Source organism: Wolffia australiana, chromosome 9 (genome assembly GCF_029677425.1).
Source record: "Wolffia australiana isolate 7733 chromosome 9, ASM2967742v1".
NCBI lineage: Eukaryota > Viridiplantae > Streptophyta > Magnoliopsida > Alismatales > Araceae > Wolffia > Wolffia australiana.
Window position 1 is genome coordinate 400,390 of NC_135843.1, and position 22,072 is coordinate 422,461.

The window sequence follows — 22,072 nt, forward strand, 5'->3', positions numbered from 1 at the left end:
AGAGGTTATGGCTTCAAATCTGAGAGGCAAGAGGCTCCATGAATGAGACATAAATAGATCCACTTTTGAGTACTACATCAAAAGAGACTTTAGATTTTTGTTGATGGGAGGAGCACCATTGTTCAAAATATATTTCAAACAGTCGTACGGTATCATGCAAAAAATGAAACATGGAAGAGAAAGATAGGAGAAACGATGCAGTCGCCAACCTCTAGAGTGCTCCATTTTGGTAGGTCTTATTCATGCAAAAAATTAAAATCTATTATTTTTACCTTTCAAAAGATTCTATAAACTTGGAATCAGTTTCTCTTTTCTATTTTGTTTTCTTCCCCAAATTCTAATATATAATTTTCTCGATTCTTACTATAATACATTCAAATGATGAACCTTCAGCAAGGAGTATATTATCTCTACCCCTCATCCAAGCCATGGTAAAGATAAATCTCATCCGGTTACATGATCATATGACCCTGAATAAGGTGATGAGTAATGGCATTGAGTCATCTACTGAAGTCACTTATGATCATGAATGAATACACCATTTAAACTTTTTCACTTCCTTGTCTTCTTTATCCATGCTCTGGCAAATAGTTGACATTGATAAGAAATTCAGGGATGGCAAAGTGCTGAAAATTATCAATGGATGCGTGAGGACCTTTGTCAAGGATTAAGAAATAGGAGAAGCATCAAAACAATCATTGGTCTAAGAAAGGATGCGTAAACTCAGTTATATAACCCAACGGCGACCTCTATCTAAAAACAAATGACGGAGGATATGGAGGGGGTCAAAGTGTGAATGAGATGAGCAAGTCTTCTGCCGAATGTTAGCTTCCCATTTACAGAAAAAATTGTGCATATCCCCATTAATGGATGTGAATGAATGTTGGATCTTTCATCTCTCTTAGGGTCTCTTTCAAAGGAATAAAGAGTATGAAGTTTCTGTTGGATATTAATCTTGACTCAGTTATTATAGGAGTTTTTTGTTTGAATGTTTCAAGGAATAAATCAAGTAAGAAGGTATCACTGGTTTGTACAGAGATGTGGAGGCAAGAGCAGATTTTGTGGAGCTAAAGACTGGTATCTTTGAAGACCAAGCACATGGACAGGTGTGTGGTCAGGGTTTGTTTAAGTCCACGGGCAGTTATGGGGGAATGCCTATAAATATGTATGAGTTTCACTGTTGTAGTATGATCTGTGCATCAACTGGTTCCTTCCTCTCATAAAGTGTTATTTCTCCTTGTTTCTCTATGTGAGATCAAGAGAGTGAGAGCTTAATCTTTCTTTCTCTATGTGAGATCAAGAAAGTGAGAAAATAATTGTTTTCCTCTATGTGAGATCAAGAGAGTGAGCACCTGTGCTTACCTTCTCTGTGTGAGTTTTTTAAGTGAGAGAGCTAGGTTCCAACAGTTTCCTCAAGGAAAAAGGGCTGGTGGCGTCCATTAGAAATGGGGGTTGTCATTATTTCCCATTAAATGTTGTAGGAAACCTCCAATGCACGTTTGCTCATAACTTTTTACCTTGACATGTATGGAGAATAAGCAAAAGTATCTTATTTATACTCACTAGATTCTTATTTATGTTGGTCAATGGTCATTAAATCAGCACTTGAAAGGAGTATCACGACCGTCAAATCCTATGTGGATCATATTCAGGTTGTGGCGCAGAAATTGTATAAGCAGGGTCCAGTCTGGGCCAACAATTTGAAATTGGTCGAGGATGACGAAGTGCAGACTAAGTCAATATTGATTTAAGATCCATCATGGAGAACATAGCTAGCCATTTTCAGGCCACGTCATCCCACAAATTCAAGAATACAAAATATATGGGCCACCTGATTCTGATTGGACAGCTTGAGGTATTTGGGTAGAAATGAATGGAATCTCCCCTTGCTTAATCTATCGTTAGACTATAACAAGACTCTTTCTAGTGAAAATTCCACATAGAATCAGCGTATCTGTGAGTTGTTTTGAAAATATAATATCAAAAAAACTCCATTCAACGCAAGTATTTGTGAATTTATGTATTGAGGAGGGAGAAAACTGAGTTTGGATCAAGGGCACTACTACATAGAGGATTGGTTGGGCCGCCAAGTTACATCATTCATCCATCAATTTTTTAGCTGAAACTGGGCTTTTTTCTATTTTTTCACTCACTAGGTACCATATTCAAATACATATATAAATTGAAAACCTTCTTCGCTTGTTACATTAATATTTTCTATTTTATTTTTCTGTTATTCCAATGTAAGTGCTCTAAAGAGATTAAAAACTTTAAACTCCCAATTTTTCTCTGTTTTTTAAGATCTTGTTCTCCATTCATCAAATATCCTTCTTGCCTAAATAACACAAAGACCCACTGGTTAATATCAAAACCTTAGTGAAAAACTCAAACTCGAAGTGACATAAAAATACAGTTTTCAAAGTGCTTAAATATTTATTAAACGAGTAATAATTATATCCCTGGTTCCATTTCCAGATATCATTTATCTTCATGAAAATGAAACTTTGTTCAATTTATAATGAAATCCTTAAATTGATTTTTTGACCAATAGAGTTATGATGAACTACTAATGCAATAATAACTATTATTTAAACATGTTTTCAAAATATCATAGTTAATGATACTCAAGATTTAAGAGAACTGTCTAATACAACTCATATGATGACTACAATTGATCTTTTAGCCATCAATGTAGAGGCCAATATGAAAAAATAGCATAAATTTTTAGTAGAAATTTCATAAATATTAAATGATTACTTTTAGTGACTTCATCATAAATGAATATTTTTTAAGTTTCACAATTTTTTATACTATAAAAATGAATTTTTCCCCCAAGTTAATAAATATAACTTTATACATTAAAATGTTATACAGTTCATATTAAAGAATAAGGGTATTTTTTGGCAAAAAATGCTGAATAACATAGGGAGGCAGTAGAACAAATAAAATAATATATCATTCAATGTGCCTAATGTTACTGAAATTTGGATGTTGACATGGCACAATGTGAATTTATGATGGTAAAAGTATTTAATGCATTGAATTCCATTACAATTTTTAAAAATTTTGAACTACACAAGATAGAACCATAATAGTCATTTATGACAAAATTGAGGGCTCTATTGGCCTTTGGGACATGAATAGATGCTAGGAAAACTCTTTTGAAAGAAGTAGAAGTAAAAATCAGTTCAAAATTGATCTCTCAAACATGGGAAACATTGTGTACCTTGCATAGAACTCCTTCCACCATTAATTAGCTTTGTGGGAAAGTCTTTTCATGGCATTGGCGTGCCCGACCTCTAGACATATCCACTTGATCAAGGAACTAATGGATATCCTCTTATTCTTTTCAAACTCTTATTGAAGATATTCTCTTGATTGAGGCACAAAGAGAGAAGGAAGAAAAGGGGGGGACCCAGCTCTGGATTGCTTGGGTGCCAAAATGTGTGGCCATCTCATATATATATTTTACCTAATGCCTTTCTCAAAAGTTCATTTGATAAAATATATTCACCAACCCTATGTGTATGACACTTTAGGCGCATATATCAATATAGTTTATAACTTTTAAGGCACAATAGTATTTATTAATAAAAATATCAACACGAAATAGATTATTAGACAACCTGATTAATAAAAATATCAACATATAGATTAAGTAATCAAATATCAAATGTAATCCAATCGATCAGTAATGTTTCCAGCCTATGGGGTGCCAAGTTACACTTTGCGCTCTAGAAGAAATAGATTATTAGACAACTTTCTCACGGAATTCTTCCTGTATATGTATAATACTTCATATACACAAGATTCCCAAATGACTTAGGGTATGATTTTTATCAAACTCATGTCCATCAATTTTAATTTGTATCATGGTGTACGAAGATCATTAGATAATGACTTCTCAGATATCTTTGCTTCCCTAACTAGGGATTTAACACATCAAATTCTTCTTTTCAGTTTCCTCTTAAATGGATGGTGAAAATTCCATCGTCAACACGAAATCTCCTTAATTATTTTTTTTAGCAAAAAACACAGTGCCCGTAATCTGATCCAGCCGTGCCCTGGACGTAATTGGGATTTTATATATAAAGTGGAGTGTTTATCGTTGTTTATAGGCGTGGAGTGAGCATAAATATCCCAATTACACTTGGATCCCACTCGTCCACGCCAATGTGCAATAAATGAAAAGATACATAAATGATACCTAGCAGGAGCTCAGAGAAGTTCGCGGGTGCCGACGTCTCACCCGTCCGTGCTCCCTCTGAATGAAAGTGGGGGCGGAGTATGCGGTGGCCGCGGAGTAGCTACGATGGTGGAAGTGTGCGCAGTCTACCCCGCCGTTGTGAAAGTCGTCCAATCATGCGAGAGGTTGGGCGCGCCCACCTCGAGTGTTCCACGCAATCTGCCACTCCCACGGGCCCTCCTTCGGTAATATGCGACGCGTACGGAGAGTCGGCAAGCCAAGGCGTTCCACGTGATAGCATCCTCGAGCTATCCTTCATATACTTCTTCCTATATTTGAATTAAAGATTTTTGGAATCTCATTATTAAGGACTTGTAAATCGTAAGTCAGCCTATTGCCAACCATCCATAAGTTGCCTTCGGTGTGTCAGGTCATAGGACCACTTATATGACAGTTACATGAAGCAAGCCAATTGAAATTTAGTTATAGTTACATTCATGAAAGTCTTTCTGTAAAGAGCACCATTGTTTCTCCTTAGTGTATCCACACCAATGGCTATGATATGAAATAAAATTATAGTGTAATTATGATTAAATAACATGATATTATTTTTACAAGTAAGTTTCTGTATATTATATTCTTATACTCATTGAAATGACCCCAAATACATGTTATTGAAGCTTAAACTGATTCATTGCAATTTTGACTGCATTTCTGATTTTAATTAAATTTGTATTGTTCTTAACATAATAATTTGATTTTAATTTCATTCAAAAACTTTTAGAATGTTAGTCTGCTATTTATGATGTTTATGGTATTTTATAGAATTTAATGATGATGAGTTCATAATGAAATTAGCTTTTTAAGTTAAAAAAATCTAAATTTGAGTTTATTTAAATATTTTGAATGATGATTTGCTTTTCCACATCGTCCTAGAATTTTGTGCCGCACTGGAAATCTGTCACAAATATTGGAGGAGAGAGAAAAGTAAATGGCTCATGTTGCTCCAAATTCGAACAAGGAAAGAGAATGAGTTTCAGGCTGAAATTTTGAGATTACTTCCACCTTTAAATCCTTGTAAAAAGGACAACCTTAGATTAAAATTACAATTAATAGATTGATTTTCTCATTCAAAATATTGTTTGGGACTGTGCTTGCAATTCAGGAACAAGAGATTGGAGCAATGTATAGATCAAGATATGTGAATAAAATAACCATGTGGCAACAAGGTTAGTGAGATTTTTATATTTTTTTGACTCATGTCTTCATCCTTTTCCCTAGGTTATCATTGCTGATAACCTAGGCTTTCACCACCTTGAACTCTATCATTAATCAATTCATAGTCACAGCATCTTTGCCACATCAATGCAGACAATCATGAGTCACATGCACCCCCTCCATTGCTCGCTCATGCCTATCTGTTGTCATCTCTACCTGAATCAATGAAAATATCTCTTTCATCTGCTCCAACCCATTCATGTCCATCCTTATCAATTATCACCCTGTGCTCCCAAAGCACCAACTAAGGTATTTAAATTCAAAAGAATTTGTATTTTCAATCATACATTTCTATAAATATTTTCAAAACTCATTTATGAATTTTGTATAAATTTTGTTAAATAATATTGATATTTAGAAACTTTCCAAGAATTATCTTGAATTACTTTTCACTAGTTTTATTTTATTAAATTTTATTTAATTCTTAATTTATTTATGTTTCATCAATTACCCATTGAATGGGAATATTTTGAATACATGGTCAGATATTAATTATCATTGTATTATGATCACATCATAATTCACATAAACGTTGCACATATTTAAGGAGTTGATTGTAAATATCACAATAGAATAATAATGAAAAAATATTTATTTGAATGAACTTACATGGAAATGTGATTGGTCTTATGACCACATGATATCCATCAAAGGGATTATATATTCACAAAAGCTAATGGTGGTAAAGGTTTCATGAGAGAGGTGACATACATATTTTTCGTCATCTACAACACAATGTGTTGCCTAATACCCCATAGGAAAGTGGCTCAGCCTATCAATTGGGTAAAGTTGACATTTGATTTATAGTTAAAAGAGAAGTGTGTTAGTTAATATTATTAGGCCATGAAAGTCACTAACTAGATGGATACTTGGGCCTATAGGGTCACACATATAAGATTTTTGGAGGTCGGTGGATATACTCTAATTTTAGGTTGGGTCAGGTTGACATTTGATTTAAAGTTAAAAGAGAAGTGTGTCTTGTTAACATTATTAGAGACCCTTTTCCGATATTTCACTACCTTGGCCAAGGACTTCATCGCATTGTCTTCCTTGAGATGTCAGCTCTTATACCGAGGTTGGACGATCCCATCTTGACAACTCAATCATCTTGGTGAACTTCTTGATGCACTCGAAATAAGACTGTTTAAAATCTCATGATTAGAGACTCATTGGCCATAGTCAAAGTACAACCGTCCGTCCACAAGACTTCTTTGGTGTCTCATGTCTAAGGACCACTTACACAACCATGACGTGAATCGACCTGATTGACAGTTTGGTATAACACCATTCAGGGATTCGTACGGATCAATTCAATGAACTCTTTCCATTAAGGAGCACTCACTATCTATCCTTAGTGTCCCCACACTAATGGCTACAGGACCAGCCATACTCATCATATGAGTGAGGCTAGATAGTGTTATTCTATCTAGATACTTCAATGTCCTTCTCGTGTATCCTTCAAATAAGAATATTTGGAACCTATGCTTGTAGACTAGTGATCTCTGTATTATGATCTCATCATAACTCACTAAGTCTGATCATGTATTCATGGACTTCATTATAAGGCATCACATGTGCACTACAATGAATATGTTCTATTAATGAACATGGAACGAGATGTGGAATGTGTGATTGGTTTGCCGGCCACATATGTTTCCATCAGTATTGACTCTAAAATCATTAATCAAGCTTATCCCTTCTAGTTGTGGCACATGCAAAAAACAATTCATCAAAATATGTAACTTATTAATTAAATTAAAATTCAAAACCTCGTGATGTACACTAGAGTACAATTCGAGAGAGAAGAATGGCATGATACTTGACACCAATCTTGAGATAACAAATCGACCACTCCATGAATATTTTTTATATCTCTATACTTCCCAGTCAATATTTTTGTTTCACTTATTGAAAGTATTCTTAACTCTCCTACAAAAATTTCATATTGATTTCATAATTCATGATTGATCATGATTTTAACCTCACAATGAAAACTTATTCAATCAATCCTATTTTTTATCAATCAAATATGACTCAATGTTACTCTATTTCTCTAATTTGTTTTATCATAATTTAGTCCATCTACAACTTGACATTAGCCAAAAATACCCCCCCCCCCATGAGTTCCTTCGATTTTCAAGCAAATTCAATATATTTCTGTTTCAATTTCAGCCTCATAATGTGATTTTGTTTTATATAATTTTGAATTAATTTTTAATATCAGTCATCTAGTAGACGGAGATGGTTAAAAAATGTGAAATGTTAAAAATTTAAATGACTTAAAATGTAAAACACTATTTTAGTTGTACTTTTAAATGATATAAATAATCCCAAAAAATATATCATTTTATTTATTGTCTGAACAGTTTTCTGGATATAGGATGACCAGTATAAATTTTTGTTCAATATATAAAATCACACCAACATGTAACTATATTATTATTTTTTTCCAGATCACTGTCTGATGTGAAGAATGGGGATAAACATGTGTTGGGGTTTTTTCATATTTCATTACCTGTTTTCACTTTTCACGTTAGAGATGATTACAACTGTTGTTTACTTTTGATAGTGGAACTAACCATCAAGAGTGAAAGAACAGATATTCAGTAACTCACAAACAAATAAGAAAAGGAGAATAATGGTGTTATTATATCTCAATAAAAGTTGATACAAGTTGTCCCAAGGAATTTTATTATTAATTATGCCCTCACCCAAGTGACCAAAGATACATTTATAACCTGAAAAAAAAATACAGCACTTCAAGGATAAACATCAAAACTTTGAGAAAGTTTGAAAATAAAATTATATATCCAACAGTGTTTATAATATTGCACAATGAAATAAAACGGGTGATCTCAATCCCCATAGTCTCATTAAATCATGTCACACAGCATGTATCATTGTTATTTGTTCATATTTGACAATAATCAATTACAACTTCACAAATGCTAGCACATATATATGCGTGTGTATATTGTGACAATGTTTTTTTGCAATAAACTTAATGAGCCATTGGGGATGTACAAAATAAGAATATATATACAGATATACATATATCTATGTTCAGCCCACAATGCAATTTAATGGGCCATTGGGGAATGTCCAAAATAAGAATATATATAAATAAGTTCAGCCCACAATGCAATTTTAAGATGAAACATTCAAAGAACATCAATTTAGCTGCTATTAACCTCACATTTAGTGCCAATTAGAGAGCCAATCCTCTAAATATCAAAACTACATGACAATTGTAGTGCAAAGTATTACAGTATTGTCATTATTTCTGTTATTTGCAGACATTTGCAAATTAACTAGGCCCAATGGACAACCGGGTACTACCGGTCAGGCCACCAGCTTGACCGGCTGCTGCCCCCTGCCCGATCTTTCCTCTATTTAACAACAGGCCGGCCATACAAAAGGCCTCAGCCCGAAGATAACCTTCCAGAGAGAGATAGAGAGAAAGATCGAGAGAGATAGAGAGAGAAAGAGAGCGTCGTCCTCAACCTCTCTCTAGCGATTCCTCTCCCATTCCTCGTCTATATATCTGAGACCCGTTCAAAATCTCGCGCTGAGCATCGTTGTGGCCTTCAAATCCCCGTTTTTCTTTGAAGGGGGGTCTTCAATTCTGTCTGTGCATCGCGGGCATCGTTTATCTTCGGAACCCAGATCTTCAGTTTTGATCTTGTTCTCGACGGAGTTGGAAAGGCGGTTTTTTTCTAGTTGGGCTTTCAAGATCGGTGCTGGCGATTTGGCCTCCCGCGGATTGAAATAGTGTTGCCCTAATTTCTGAGATCGGTGTGAGGGAACGGGGAAGTAGAGGTTATGGAAGAAGGGGGTCTACCGGTTGATTTATCCAAGCATCCGTCGGGGATTATCCCCACTCTCCAGTGAGTCATTCTTTCGTACAGCCGTACTGCTGCAGTACTCTTCTTAAATTTCTTTTTTGCTTGGATTCAATGAATCACATTTTCGAAATTTGTGGAATCGAAGGGGTTAAATTTTCAATGGTAACTTAAGAAATGGTGATTCAATGATTTTTCTGGTGATTACTTCTTCACTGTTTACCTGTCCATTCACTACTTACCTCTGCCGGGGAATTAGAGATCCGAAGGAAAAAGTGTGTATTTTTGTTGCCCCGAAATTTGTGGAATCGAAGGGTTACATTTTCAATGGTAACTTGAGAAATGGTGATTCAATGATTTTTCTGGTGATTGCTTCTTCATTGTTTACCTGTCCATTCACTGCTTACCTCTGCCGGGGAATTAGAGATCCGAAGGAAAAAGTGTGTATTTTTGTTGTCGAAATGAGCTAAGTTTCTATTTCTAACTGATTACGCAATTTTCTGACATCTTTGTAAAGGTAAAGAGTTACCAAAACTAAATATTCCACATTGAATGATCCATTTTCTCTTTTTTAACAATCAAGTAATTCATGGTTTTGATGAAATGAAATTAATTACCTTTTCACTGAGGTGTGGTGAGATTGGAAGCTAATACACATGCAGGAACGAATTGAAAGATTAAAGACCAAATAAAGATCGCGTATTGTAATTTTGTCTTTTTTTAACGGGGAGATTGTGACTTCATGATCAGGGCTATTTGATTGGTCGATATGTTGATCTGTTTAAATTTCTAAATCCTATCCATGTTGAAGTCTCCAATATTCATCGGGAATGAGTGCGATGTCAGATCACCTTTTATAATTGCTTATTAGTATGTCGACTGAAAGAAATATCTTTGTGTAATGAAATAGTTGTCTTCTGAGACATGGAATTTTCATGCTTTTCTTTTATCTATTAACAGAAATATTGTTTCAACTGTGAACTTGGACTGCAAGCTGGATCTTAAATCGATAGCATTGCAAGCGCGTAACGCTGAGTACAACCCTAAGGTCGGTTTTTTTTTACTTAACGGGGTTCCTAATTTTTTTTGAAAATTTTACTATGCTTATATGTAGATTTTTGGATCCTTTCTTCATCTTTTTTTTCTAGCTTTGCTTTAGATTATTTGCTCGGTTGTTTCTTACGTGACAATGGCACGATTTTCTTTTGTCTTTCGTACAGCGTTTTGCTGCCGTTATCATGAGAATCAGAGAACCCAAGACTACAGCTTTAATTTTTGCCTCCGGAAAGATGGTGAGTGATTGTGGACTTAGATTTCACTCATGACAGAATAAATAGAAAGATTTTAGTTCATTTTACGTCTATTTTTTAAATTTGGTCATGATAGACACTAAAGGCTTAAGTTATTTTTAATCATGAATTCAATGTGTCGGACATTAGCTTTCGTCCTGTTTAAGTTGGTGACCCAAGTTTCCCAATTTTATAGAACTTTGCACAAAACATATTATATGCTAATATTTCCTTATGAGTCAGTGATGAGGTGGTTGACTATAATCTTGTTGCAAATGTATTTAATTCATTTTCAAAGGTTTTTTAGATTGAAATGTAAACGAGAAAGTTCTCTTATCATTTAGTCTGATATTTTCTCTAATATTAAAGGTCTGCCAATCTCAGTGTTTCTTTCACTTTTGTCCATCAGGTTTGTACCGGAGCAAAGAGCGAGCAGCAATCAAAACTTGCCGCTCGAAAGGTATAAGACATTGCTCATTGCATTTTCATATCTGGTAGAATCCCCAATTTCCCTTCAGGGTATATTATTCATTTGACTTTAGATTAGTTCCCCCTTAAATACCTGTAGCTTTTCCTTGAGGAAGGCAGTTGAGAAAATATTGAACTAGCTGATCACGAAAGAGACACAGGCTTGGATTCATGTTTCTTGTCCTTGGTCATATCTGATTTTTTTTCTTTTGAAATACTTGGTCATATCTGATGAGATACCCAGCCCTTGTTAGGGGTCATGTGGTCTTCTAATTTAAGTTAGTTTCCCCTTAAAAACCTGTAACCTTCTGATAAGATCCACCCAAGGAAGAGAGCCATGCACACGGGATAAACCTTCGTTTTTGCAAAATAATGAGGCATATGCCAGCCAGGCTATAAATAATAGAGAAGGCGGGAATCGGGGGATCAAGATAAGTAATAGCAATTCCCGATCATGTGTTACTGAGAGGGGGAGGAGCTTCTTCATTTCTTTTGTTTTTTTCTACATTCAACATTCTCTTTCTATTACCATCATTCTCTCTCTCAAATGGTCTCCCATCAATTTGTATTGAATCCTTCTCGTTCCTATTGCAATATCTCAAGTCTATCTTCAATTGATCGGTTCCTTTTGCCTTTTTTCTCTGCAAGTTTTTCTTCCATGACTGAAATATTTCATTCTGATGAACTATTTTGTCTAATACTTGATATTTTTCATCATTAGTATGCCCGGATCATTCAGAAGCTTGGTTTCCCTGCAAAATTTAAGGTACTCATTGTTCACTTTTTATAATGTCCTTAGAATATGATTGAACCTTGTTTGCAATGAACTTAACCTTTCTTATTTCAACTACAGGATTTTAAAGTGCAAAATATTGTTGGCTCCTGCGACGTTAAGTTCCCTATTAGACTGGAGGGCCTTGCTTATTCTCACGGAGCTTTCTCAAGTGTATGTTTTTAAATTCTACATCATATATTAATTTTGATCGATACTAGATTCATTTTCCGCATAAAAATAAATACCTTAGATATTTACGCGGTGTAATTATTCCTTGTTACCCCCTCATGTAAGTTTTTCCCCAACGGATTAAAAAATACGCTCATTGATCATCGGTCTTCCCTTTAATCTATAATTGGGTACAATGATTTAAGCATGAATTTTGCACATCCAAAATGATGGTGATGAAAATATGATGGCAAATGATCAAAATCATCTGTCTGCTGGTGAAAAATCAGTCATCATCACCATAATTCGTTCAAGTGAAACATCGATGATGTTTACCATGGCGATGACAAACCTCTCATCCATCTGCAGGAGATGGGGATATAAGGTTAAGCTCACTTACGATGAGGAGAGTATGATTAAGGTGATACTAAAGAAGTCGCCACCATCAGCACCAATCCTACATGTTGTCATCATGATTGTCATTCGTTCAAGCAGAAGATGGATGACGTTGACCATGGCAATGACAAATCAGTAATTCATCTGGTGGATGATGACAATTGGATGTCGATCATCATCTTTCTCATCATCCAGACATCAATGATAATTTTGGCGTCGTCACCATCTGCCCCTCATTTTCCACTCATCATACATGGGTGATGATGATGGTGACGAAATTTAGGGGTGAGGATGGCAAATTCATTATCATCCACGAACCCTAGTTCTCTTAACCCTCTAATTTCTGAGCTATTCAATTATGTTGTCTGTTAATCTCTGTTTTATTTCTTTCTATTGATAGTATGAACCGGAGTTGTTCCCCGGTTTGATCTACCGGATGAAACAACCGAAGATTGTTCTCCTAATCTTCGTATCGGGGAAGATAGTGCTCACTGGAGCAAAGGTGTGTCCTTTTTAATCAATGTATTAATATAAGTGTTAAAAATTATTTCCTACTAAATATTAATCATCTTACTTTAATTTTCAGGTGAGGGAAGAGACGTACACAGCATTCGAGAACATTTACCCAGTGTTGACAGAGTTCAGAAAGACCCAACAGTGGTATGCATCTTTCTTTCATCATTTTTATATTGTTCACTCATTCTCTCTTCACCAATGGAATACTGTTTGCTATTTGATTTCATTAACCTTCCTTGTATCTCCTTTTTTTGTTCTTCATCAATGTAAAATTATTTACAATTTCTTACAATTAATGGCTATCTTCTTCCTCTTCACGTCAAGTATTTTTGGAGTGATGTGGGTTTCATTCATTGATCTCTAAAACGCATCTCCTCCCCAGATGGAGGATTTATTTTTTTCATTTTTGTGATTTATTTGTTGTTTCTTGCGCAAAAAGGAACAAACTACTTGCTTTCTGTCCTCTTTGTTATGATTTCGGATAATTATTTAAATGCGAAAACCGTATGTTTCCTCGGATTTAAGGATGGAAAAGACCTAAGCCTGTATGAAATCACCCTACATTCTCTTCAATCTTTCATCAGTTTGAACCCTTTATTTCTTTATTTTCTTCTTTTTTTCAAGAGCGGGCTGTCTTAAATATTGTGGAAGAACCGTTTTATGGGAAAAGAAAACAAGGAAAGCATCGTTAATAAAGTAAATTAAAGAGAAAAGCATGTTGGAAGGAGCAAATGTGACAGGTTCTGCTGTTGCAGAACATGGGAGGAGGACTATTTACGCCTCCAATCTCCTGCAAAATCTCTCATCATCGGCCGTGGGATCCCAAACATCTATCGCTCCTCATGGGTTTGTGTGGATCATGGCGCTCATCTCTCTCTCTTCCTCCCCCTCTCTCTCACTTTATTTCTCTCTCTTCATCCTCTTTATCTCTCTCTCTACCTCTCTTTCTATGAACCTGGTTGTCAATCTATTGGGGTTGGGGGAGTCTGATCTGCATGACCAGGAAAATTGCTTTGTTGACAGGAAATCCATACTTCTGTAAATTTTTCAAAAATAATCACAGCATTGATTATTATTTTTAAGTTGGAGGATGAATTTTTGGTGCACACATCTTGCAAGTTCAGAAGGACTAAGCTTGGCAATCATAAAAGCCGCCTTGAATCTGAACATTTTTATCTTCATCTAATTATGTTTGGAATTCTTCAACAAAAATTGAAAGAAAATACTGTTGATTCTGAAACTTAGCAGAAAAATGGTGTTGGAATATTTCTGCCAATGAGAAATGTATATAGTTTAAAATTGAAGACATGATAGTCAACCAATTTTCTCCTACGTTTGGATCCCTCTCTAATAGCATTTGAAATACAATGAGAGTAACGTTTTAAAGAACTAACTCTCTCCCTATATTTCTGAAAAATAACAGAAGAAATGGTGTTGGAGTTGTCCATGTCATTGAAAAGGTCGCTACATTCTAGCATAGTAATGACAATATAGGAAGGCATAGCTAGAACCGAAATTATATTTTTGTTCTGGATTCCTCTAATTATTTGTAAAATTCTTAGTATATAGTCGGAAAAAATCGAGCTAATTTCTGGAAATTAGCTGAAAAATGGTGTTGGAATATTTCTGCAAGTTATGTTTTTTGAGTGTTAAGAAATGTGTCTCATTAAAAGATTATTTACATTCTAGGAAGACTAAACAAAAAGTAGACACGACTAAAATCAATCATCTTTCACTTATGGCTTCCTCTAATTAAGTCTTAAATTCTGTAACAAAGAATTGCGAAGAAATTAGTCTAATATCTGAAAATTACTAGAAAAGATTGTTGGAATATTTTTGGAAACAATCTATTCCCACTGCTAGGAAATGTTCTGGTTTAAAAGTGCCCAATGTGAATATGATGTGTACTTTTATTTGAATGGCAAATCTGAAAGTGAAGGAAATAGCGAAACTTAATGCTGAAAATTGCTTCAAGATTGACAAGAAAGTCACCTTGCTCTAGTTGCTAAAGAGAAAGAAATTGAAAAGATGGTAGAAATTGAAAACATGACGAAGACAGGATGATGTGAAGGATGCAATTCATGGTAAAAAGTAAAAAGATGGGATGATAATATGGATATAAGTTAATGACGATGAAAATTAATAATGTAAGATGAGGATACTTAGAGCCAATCCTTGCGTTCCTCTAACAATGATGATGAAAAGAAATAATTGTGCGCCAAACATTGCCAAAAACTGTGATTAATCACCATGAGATCAAATTGAATGGCGACACATGGGAGGTCAGAATTAAGACAGAAAATATTATAAAATTCAATTTAAATAAAATATAAGTCATAAATAGATATATAAATAGAAATAATATTATTTTGACTTAAAAATAGTATCTGCTTGAATATAATATCAAAATATTCATTAAAAATCCAGAAAAATCTGCTGATCCATAATATGATGTCATTAATTTTTTCATATTTTGATGTCCAAAAAATCTTTGCAAATACCAATACATCCAGAAAAATCTGAATCTCCCCTTAAAATAAAATTTATCATTTTTGGCTTGATAACATGCATATACAATTATTATAATGTAGACAAATATAATATTGATGGTGTTATGGTAATAATTCATGCACTTTCAATGAAAGGAACTGTTTATAATGGTGACACTTTTGTCTGATCACATATCGAGGATAGGTAGGTAGTTTCTTAAATAACCTTCATATGTCAGTTTGTCTAACTTGTGATCTTACTACAGTGACCTTTATCTATTGCACAACATCGCAAAGTGACACGGAGACATGCTTCATGTCTTATACCTCAATAACATTCTATTCTTAAGCTGTGTCCATCATTTTTTCTGTTCTTAAGTCTAATTTTTTGCTTCATTTTTATGACCATGAATGCCATGGCATATAATAAAAATCCCATGACATGGAATGTCTGTCATCTGCCATGGCCCGTCATTGCTGTCATCCAGGTATATTGCAGGGACGTGGACGGGACATATTTTCATCCCGAGACGAAAAAATTGTCCCCTCCAAGGGTTTGTACGAAATTCAGGACAAAAATTTATCCTGGGAACGACCGGACGGGATGGTTTTCATCCCATGGGACGAAAAACCGTCCATCTGTAGGTCTTGAACGATGGACGGACGAATCTGGACGAAAACTGTCCCGTCCGGAATCCAGTGCATCAGAATTCAGTCTGTCATCCTTCGTCATCTGTCATTCAAACATTCAATATTCAGACGGAGAAATTCACCGTCTGTCTGTGCCGTCTGAATACGATAGGATGACTGTTAGGGATGAAACAGACGACATAGTATCATCTCTTAACGAGGCTTGCTGATAAACTAGGCCAAATTTACCCACCTAATAACTCTTAACTTCCAAAATGCTGATCCATGTTGACCACTCAACCCTAAAACTTATCATACATTTTTATTTAGTGGGCTACCAACTAAAATGTATGATAAGTGAAAATGTATGACAACTTATTATACCAAGTATAATTCCGGATTGTTCCGGACATAGACGATGGACGAGACGGGACGAATTTTGTTCCGTCTGACGTTCTGATTCAGTGCAGGAACGGAGGGGACAAAATTTTCGTTGGACTGTATGAAAACCGTCCCGTCCAGTCCTCCCGGGATGAATTTTCATCCGCACAGGCAAAAAATTGTCCAATCCCTCGTCCCGGACGAAAGAACCTGTTTTATATTTTTAAAATATTAATATAGAGAGTTTTTTAGGGAAATACGTAGGAGAGAGAATGCGAAGGAACATGTGTACAATTATTTCTAAGCGGCATCAGTTTGCCCGTGCCTAAAAATACAGGGACTTTGATGCAAATTGTCATAGCGAAGCCACATGACTACATCTCAACCGTCAGATGTGAATCCGGCGGTTTTTCGTCCAGATTTGTTCGTCCATCGTTTGAGACCCCTGGACGAACGGTTTCTTTGGGACAAAAACTGTCCTGTCCGGTGGTCCCCGGAACAAATCTTCGTCTCAAATTTCGTCCAAACCCTTGGGCGGCATGATTTTTTCGTCCCGGGACAAAAAAATTCGTCCCGTCCGCGTCCCGGCACTCTAAAAAAGATGAAAAAAAAGAGAAAAAAATTCAAAGGCTCAACAAAAAGAGAAAAAAAAAGAGGAAAAAAAATTCTAAGGGCTTAATGGGCCGATCGAATCTACTCGATCGAAGCTCGGATATTCGATCTCGGGGGAGATTCTTGAGCTCCAATACGTCAACAATGGCGTTTTGTGGCTACGATCAGCGCGAAATTCTGTTCTTCCTGCGCGGCGCTGTCCCATCAAAGTTCCTTCCTGGACCGAAATTGATCTGGGTCGCTCGCCGCGCCTCTCCCGCAAACAGTATCGCGATCTTCCCCCGATACCCACTTGAGAAATCCGCAAAAATTCATCTGGGTCTCTCGAAAAGATCTTCCCCACGAAGACCCAGATCGGGATTTCATCGTGTAGATCGTCCATGGCGAGATCCACAGCTCAAGCAGGAGTGAAGATCGCTGTTCTTGGCGATCACAGGCAGCGGCGGCCCTTCTCTTTTGGCTGTGGCGCGGTTGGCGAAGTAGCCCTGTTCAAAAACCCTGTTGGGTTGAAGAGGGTAAGACTCGCCGGGGTAGCTGCGCGCGTCTCGGCTCAAGATAGAAGAGAAGGCAGCAGCTTATCTCGCCTGGATCGCGCGGAGAATTTGGCCACCGAGGAGGAAGTTGAGGAGTTTGAGAGCGACGAGCTCGCTTGCTTCAGAGGCCTCGTTCTTGATGTTTCGTATAGGTTCTTGATCTCTCTCTCTCAATTGCCGAAGAACATAAACTTCTTTTTTTTGGAAGAAAAAGAGGGATGATCACCCCAAATCGGTGATCAAACCGAAATTAATGATATATTATTCACTTCCGATTGTCGATCGGATTTTGATCGATCTCTCGCTAAAATGTTAGAATCCAAGCCGATCGAGCCGTTTGTTGATCTATCGCAATAATCATGGTGGAGTCCTTTTAATCTCTTAGGACAGATCCACGAGCTTCTTCAAATATCATGGGTTAGATAAGTAATTCTTGGAATTCAATGCTATCTCGTTGAATCCGTGCGAGTTTATTGTAAATTTTTATAAATCGTTCGATCTCTTATCCGCGAGCATTGACGAGAAAGTCGATTGGTCACTGGTCTCATGGCATTCATATATTAGGGACATGAGATTAAACTCCTCTTAGATCAGATGCAGAAAAATGTTTTATTTCAATTTTTACATTCGAAGCATTAATATTCTAACTAAGAAGAGCAGATTTCACATGGCTTGTTATAGACTGAATGTACTATTAATCTAACTTTGTAACAAAGATTCTCGTCTCATTTACATTTTATAATGAGTTCTCAGACTTGGCTTCTTGCTTCTAAGTTTGATAAATTTCCTCCTCTTGGTTTGATGATCGTGGCTTTTTCTTTTCAGACCCGTGAATGTTGTATGCTGGCGGCGTGCAATTTGTTTGGAGTTCATGGAAAAGGTGGACGCAATTAACAAATTTCTATCTTTGGGTTCCCGGATTTTGACATCCACGAAAGAGAAACTGAATATAATTTGCAATCTGGGCAGGCTGATGTTCTTGAGTATTATGATCAGACTGTACCTTCTCCCCGAGGATCCTTCTACATTCCAGCAGTTCTCAGGGTAACTATATCATATTTTAACTCTTTATGATGCAATTGAAGGGTAGACACTTTGGACCTTTGGGTTGATACAATCCTCAATCAAATTTTTATTGCACCAATCAGATTGAACCGATCTTGATCAACCCGAGCCGATCAATCAGATCAAATCAATCTGATTACAGTCTAGGCTGATAGATGAATCCAATCTTTTGATATAATCAGATCCGATTGCCGACTCCAATTTGTTAAAGGGGTCTGCGATCGATCAATTTTTTTGTTGGATCTACCTATTACTCCGATCTCTATCTGGTGGAGACGATTGATCAGATCAAATGAATCAGATCCTGATGAGGGCAGAGCCAATCAATCGATTCAAATCAAGCCAATCACGAGCAGGGCCAATTGATCAATCCAATCTTTTGATACGATCAGATCCCATTGCTGGCCCTAATTCTTTATGGGGTTTTGTGATCGATCAGATTTGTCATTGGATCAATCAGGTAGACCGTTCATTCAGATCATGAACTGATGGGGGCGATCGATCAGATCAAATGAATCTGATCACAATCAGGGTGATCAATCAATAGGGTAGCCATCCTCCGTACCTCCATGTCTGGTTCCCCTCTGTAATCCCTTTCCTGTGATCGTTTCTCTACCGTTGGATCTTCAACTGGCGCCCTTCCAGATCGATCCTTCCTGTGATCCTTTTCCTATGATCGTTTCTCTACCGTTGGTCTTCCCCTTGACCCTCTCAGAGGAATTCCAAACCTCTACTCATATAGTGCCATGGTTTATCATGATATCTAGATCTTATGATCATGATATTACCATAATTGTTATTTTATCTTTAACTTATTTGACCATAATTGATATTATCATAGTTAACTTTTGCCTGATTACTCGCCTGCTTCTAGGTGCCTCATCTATTACAAGTCGTGAAGAGAAGAAGGGTCAAGTACAACCTGACCCGGAAGGGCATTCTTTTTAGGGATTCATTCACTTGCCAGTGAGTTTTTTCTTTTTCTTTTTTTTATTATAGCGTAATAGTGTAGATGACTTGGAAGTCAAGGGTCCAAGAATGACTTCGAGATCATCTCATGTGCGTTTGGTTATTGATTTTTTTTGGACGAATAATTTTTTGTGACAAAAGTGGACTACTTTTACTTCTTTTTTGTTTTTAGAATAAATATCATTGGGAAATTCCCGGTAGATTAAAAATAGTACCAATTATCGACTCGAAGAGTATTATTTAATTTAGGTGCGAGTTTGTCATTTGAATTTTAAATTTTAAAATTCAAAAGTTTTCGTATTTTTATACTTTGACAATATATCATCATAAAATACCTGGATTATAGTAAAAATAGCGGTGATTTCCAAGTGGTAATGTTAAGCTTATTTTATGATTTTAGATGAGATGTCCTTAAAATTGATTTTCAATCATATTTTAACATTATTGTTATTACCATTACTTTTATTGCTATTTTTATATTTAGGGTAAATATTTTTGGAAATTTCCCTGATAGATTTACCACAGTGGTGATCAAGAAAAATCTTAAAGGAAAACATATTCTGTATTTACAGAGGATGTGGCGGCCATTGATCTTCCTGTAAAATTTGATAATTTGACTTTATTATGATGAGATGCTATATTTTTCCAGCCGGCATGTTTTTGACTTCAGAAGTTTTTAGCCAAACGAATTAAAGCTCCAACATTTTTGGATTTGGTTACTCTGAAATAAACCAGTCCTTTCTTTCTTTTTAATCGGACATTTTGTGGGCATTGCTCAAATCAGGTACTGTTCTTCCCGAGAAAACTTAACCATTGATCACGTCACCCCAATTTCCAAAGGAGGCGAGTGGAAGTGGGAGAATCTGGTACTTCTCCACTACTGGCATTCTCATTTTTATTAAATTCTCCGGATTTTTAAGCTGATAATCACTAATGGGTCAAGGATCCATATTTTCTTCTTTGTTTTTGGTCAGGTGACTGCCTGCTCGAGATGCAACTCCAGGAAGGGGCAGAAAACTTTGGAACAAGCTAACATGAAGCTTATGAAACCTCCCAAGGTGGGGTAGCTATAATGCGTTGATTTTTATGAATACATGACTATTTACTGGTTTAAGTATGAAAATTAGAAGAAATAATAAAATCAGTTTAAAAAATCTTACTATTGATGTAGGCACCCAAGGATTATGATATTCTTTCCATCCCTTTAACATCGGCGGCGATGAGGACGCTCAAGTCAAAGAAAGGCGTGCCCGAGGAGTGGCTCCAGTACCTCTCTAGGCCCTCTCCCTAGACTTGGGCAAAGTCCAATCAACCCTCAAATCTTTTCATTGGGCTGTGTACATACATTTTTATACAAGTATAGATCCTTGTAAATATATAATCTATCATAACACTCTCTGACCCAGTTGGGACTTGGCCACTGGCTTTGCAGGAAAGCTTCCAACTTCTGAAGATATGGTTGACCTTGGCCAATTAGACTTTTGCATCTGGTTAATTTTTTTGGTGAAATCATTTATGGTATAGTATGTTATATAATGTAATCATGCGCATTATTGCTAGATTATGCCTACTCTTGATTTCATCTGTTGCAGGATAAGGGAGATGGTATGTTCCCCCTCATGTAAGCCACATTGGATAACTTCTTTCATTGTTGTCGTGCTTCGAAGTTGATTGCATTTTAGCATTAAATATATTAGCATCTTTTCTGGGAGGATGAGAAATATTAGTAGTAGTTTAAAATTAGACTCATCATCAACACTAGGGGATTATTAGGCTAAATTTCATTCTAAATACTCATTCATTTCATCCTGAATTTACAGCCACAATTCATTGATTCATGAGAGGAGAAGAACCAACCAGATGTAACATCAAGGGATAAATTTTCTTCATGGTTATTCTTTTGAATTGACCCTTGTCCATCATTAATTATTTTTTTACTTGTTACTAGAAACTTTAGTGAACACCAAGTTCTATTGTATAGGTCTGCAAGGTTGGCTTTCTTCACGACATCAATGATACATTTTTCACATCAATATTTTGAGGTGGTTTGATGAATTGGAAGTATTCTGATTGAAACTCGCAAAGAATTCTGACTGAAACTCGCAAAGATTGTGTTTTATATAACTTCATATTTTTACATTAAACTTTGTAAGTTACTGGGTTTGAATCTCAAACTTGTGAGAATTTTTAGATGTGATTGCGTTTTGTGAAATTTCAATGCTCCAATTTTAAGTAATCTAATCTAGTTATCTAAATTAAATAAATGATGACATTTGAATCATAAAAATATGAATTTTGATTAATTTTAACTTAACTAAACTCTGAGGATTGAAGTGACATTTTAAGAATGTGGAGAAGTGTAACTTTTTAACTGGATCTTGATTAATGAACTGGCTATTTAGGATATTTTTTGTTTTTAGATTTTTGGGAAAAATCTTAGGGAAGGGTTGAATTAATATTTGAAGAAAATGTTAA

At 35.8% G+C, this 22,072-nt stretch overlaps 2 protein-coding genes across 3 annotated transcripts; both read left to right on the plus strand.

Annotated features, from left to right (window-relative positions):
• Positions 1-8,875: 8,875 nt before the first annotated feature.
• On the plus strand, positions 8,876-14,000 carry LOC144707776 (TATA-box-binding protein 2). 2 transcript variants are annotated; one of them, XM_078581020.1, is made up of 9 exons: positions 8,876-9,351; positions 10,267-10,354; positions 10,527-10,598; positions 11,005-11,055; positions 11,785-11,829; positions 11,917-12,009; positions 12,803-12,904; positions 12,989-13,062; positions 13,543-14,000. In XM_078581020.1, coding segments are annotated over exons 1-9 (591 nt in total). In that variant the 5' UTR covers positions 8,876-9,286; the 3' UTR covers positions 13,544-14,000. The 2 variants fall into 2 exon arrangements, with proteins under 2 accessions (XP_078437146.1, XP_078437145.1); XM_078581019.1 differs by having other exon boundaries at positions 13,674-14,000.
• A 3,175-nt stretch (positions 14,001-17,175) lies between these two features.
• On the plus strand, positions 17,176-21,049 carry LOC144707331 (HNH endonuclease). Its single transcript, XM_078580423.1, has 7 exons — positions 17,176-17,715; positions 18,389-18,443; positions 18,533-18,607; positions 19,503-19,594; positions 20,382-20,463; positions 20,572-20,655; positions 20,769-21,049. Exons 1-7 carry the CDS (start codon positions 17,411-17,413, stop codon positions 20,886-20,888), a joined length of 813 nt encoding a protein of 270 aa, XP_078436549.1. The 5' UTR covers positions 17,176-17,410; the 3' UTR covers positions 20,889-21,049.
• Positions 21,050-22,072: the final 1,023 nt, after the last annotated feature.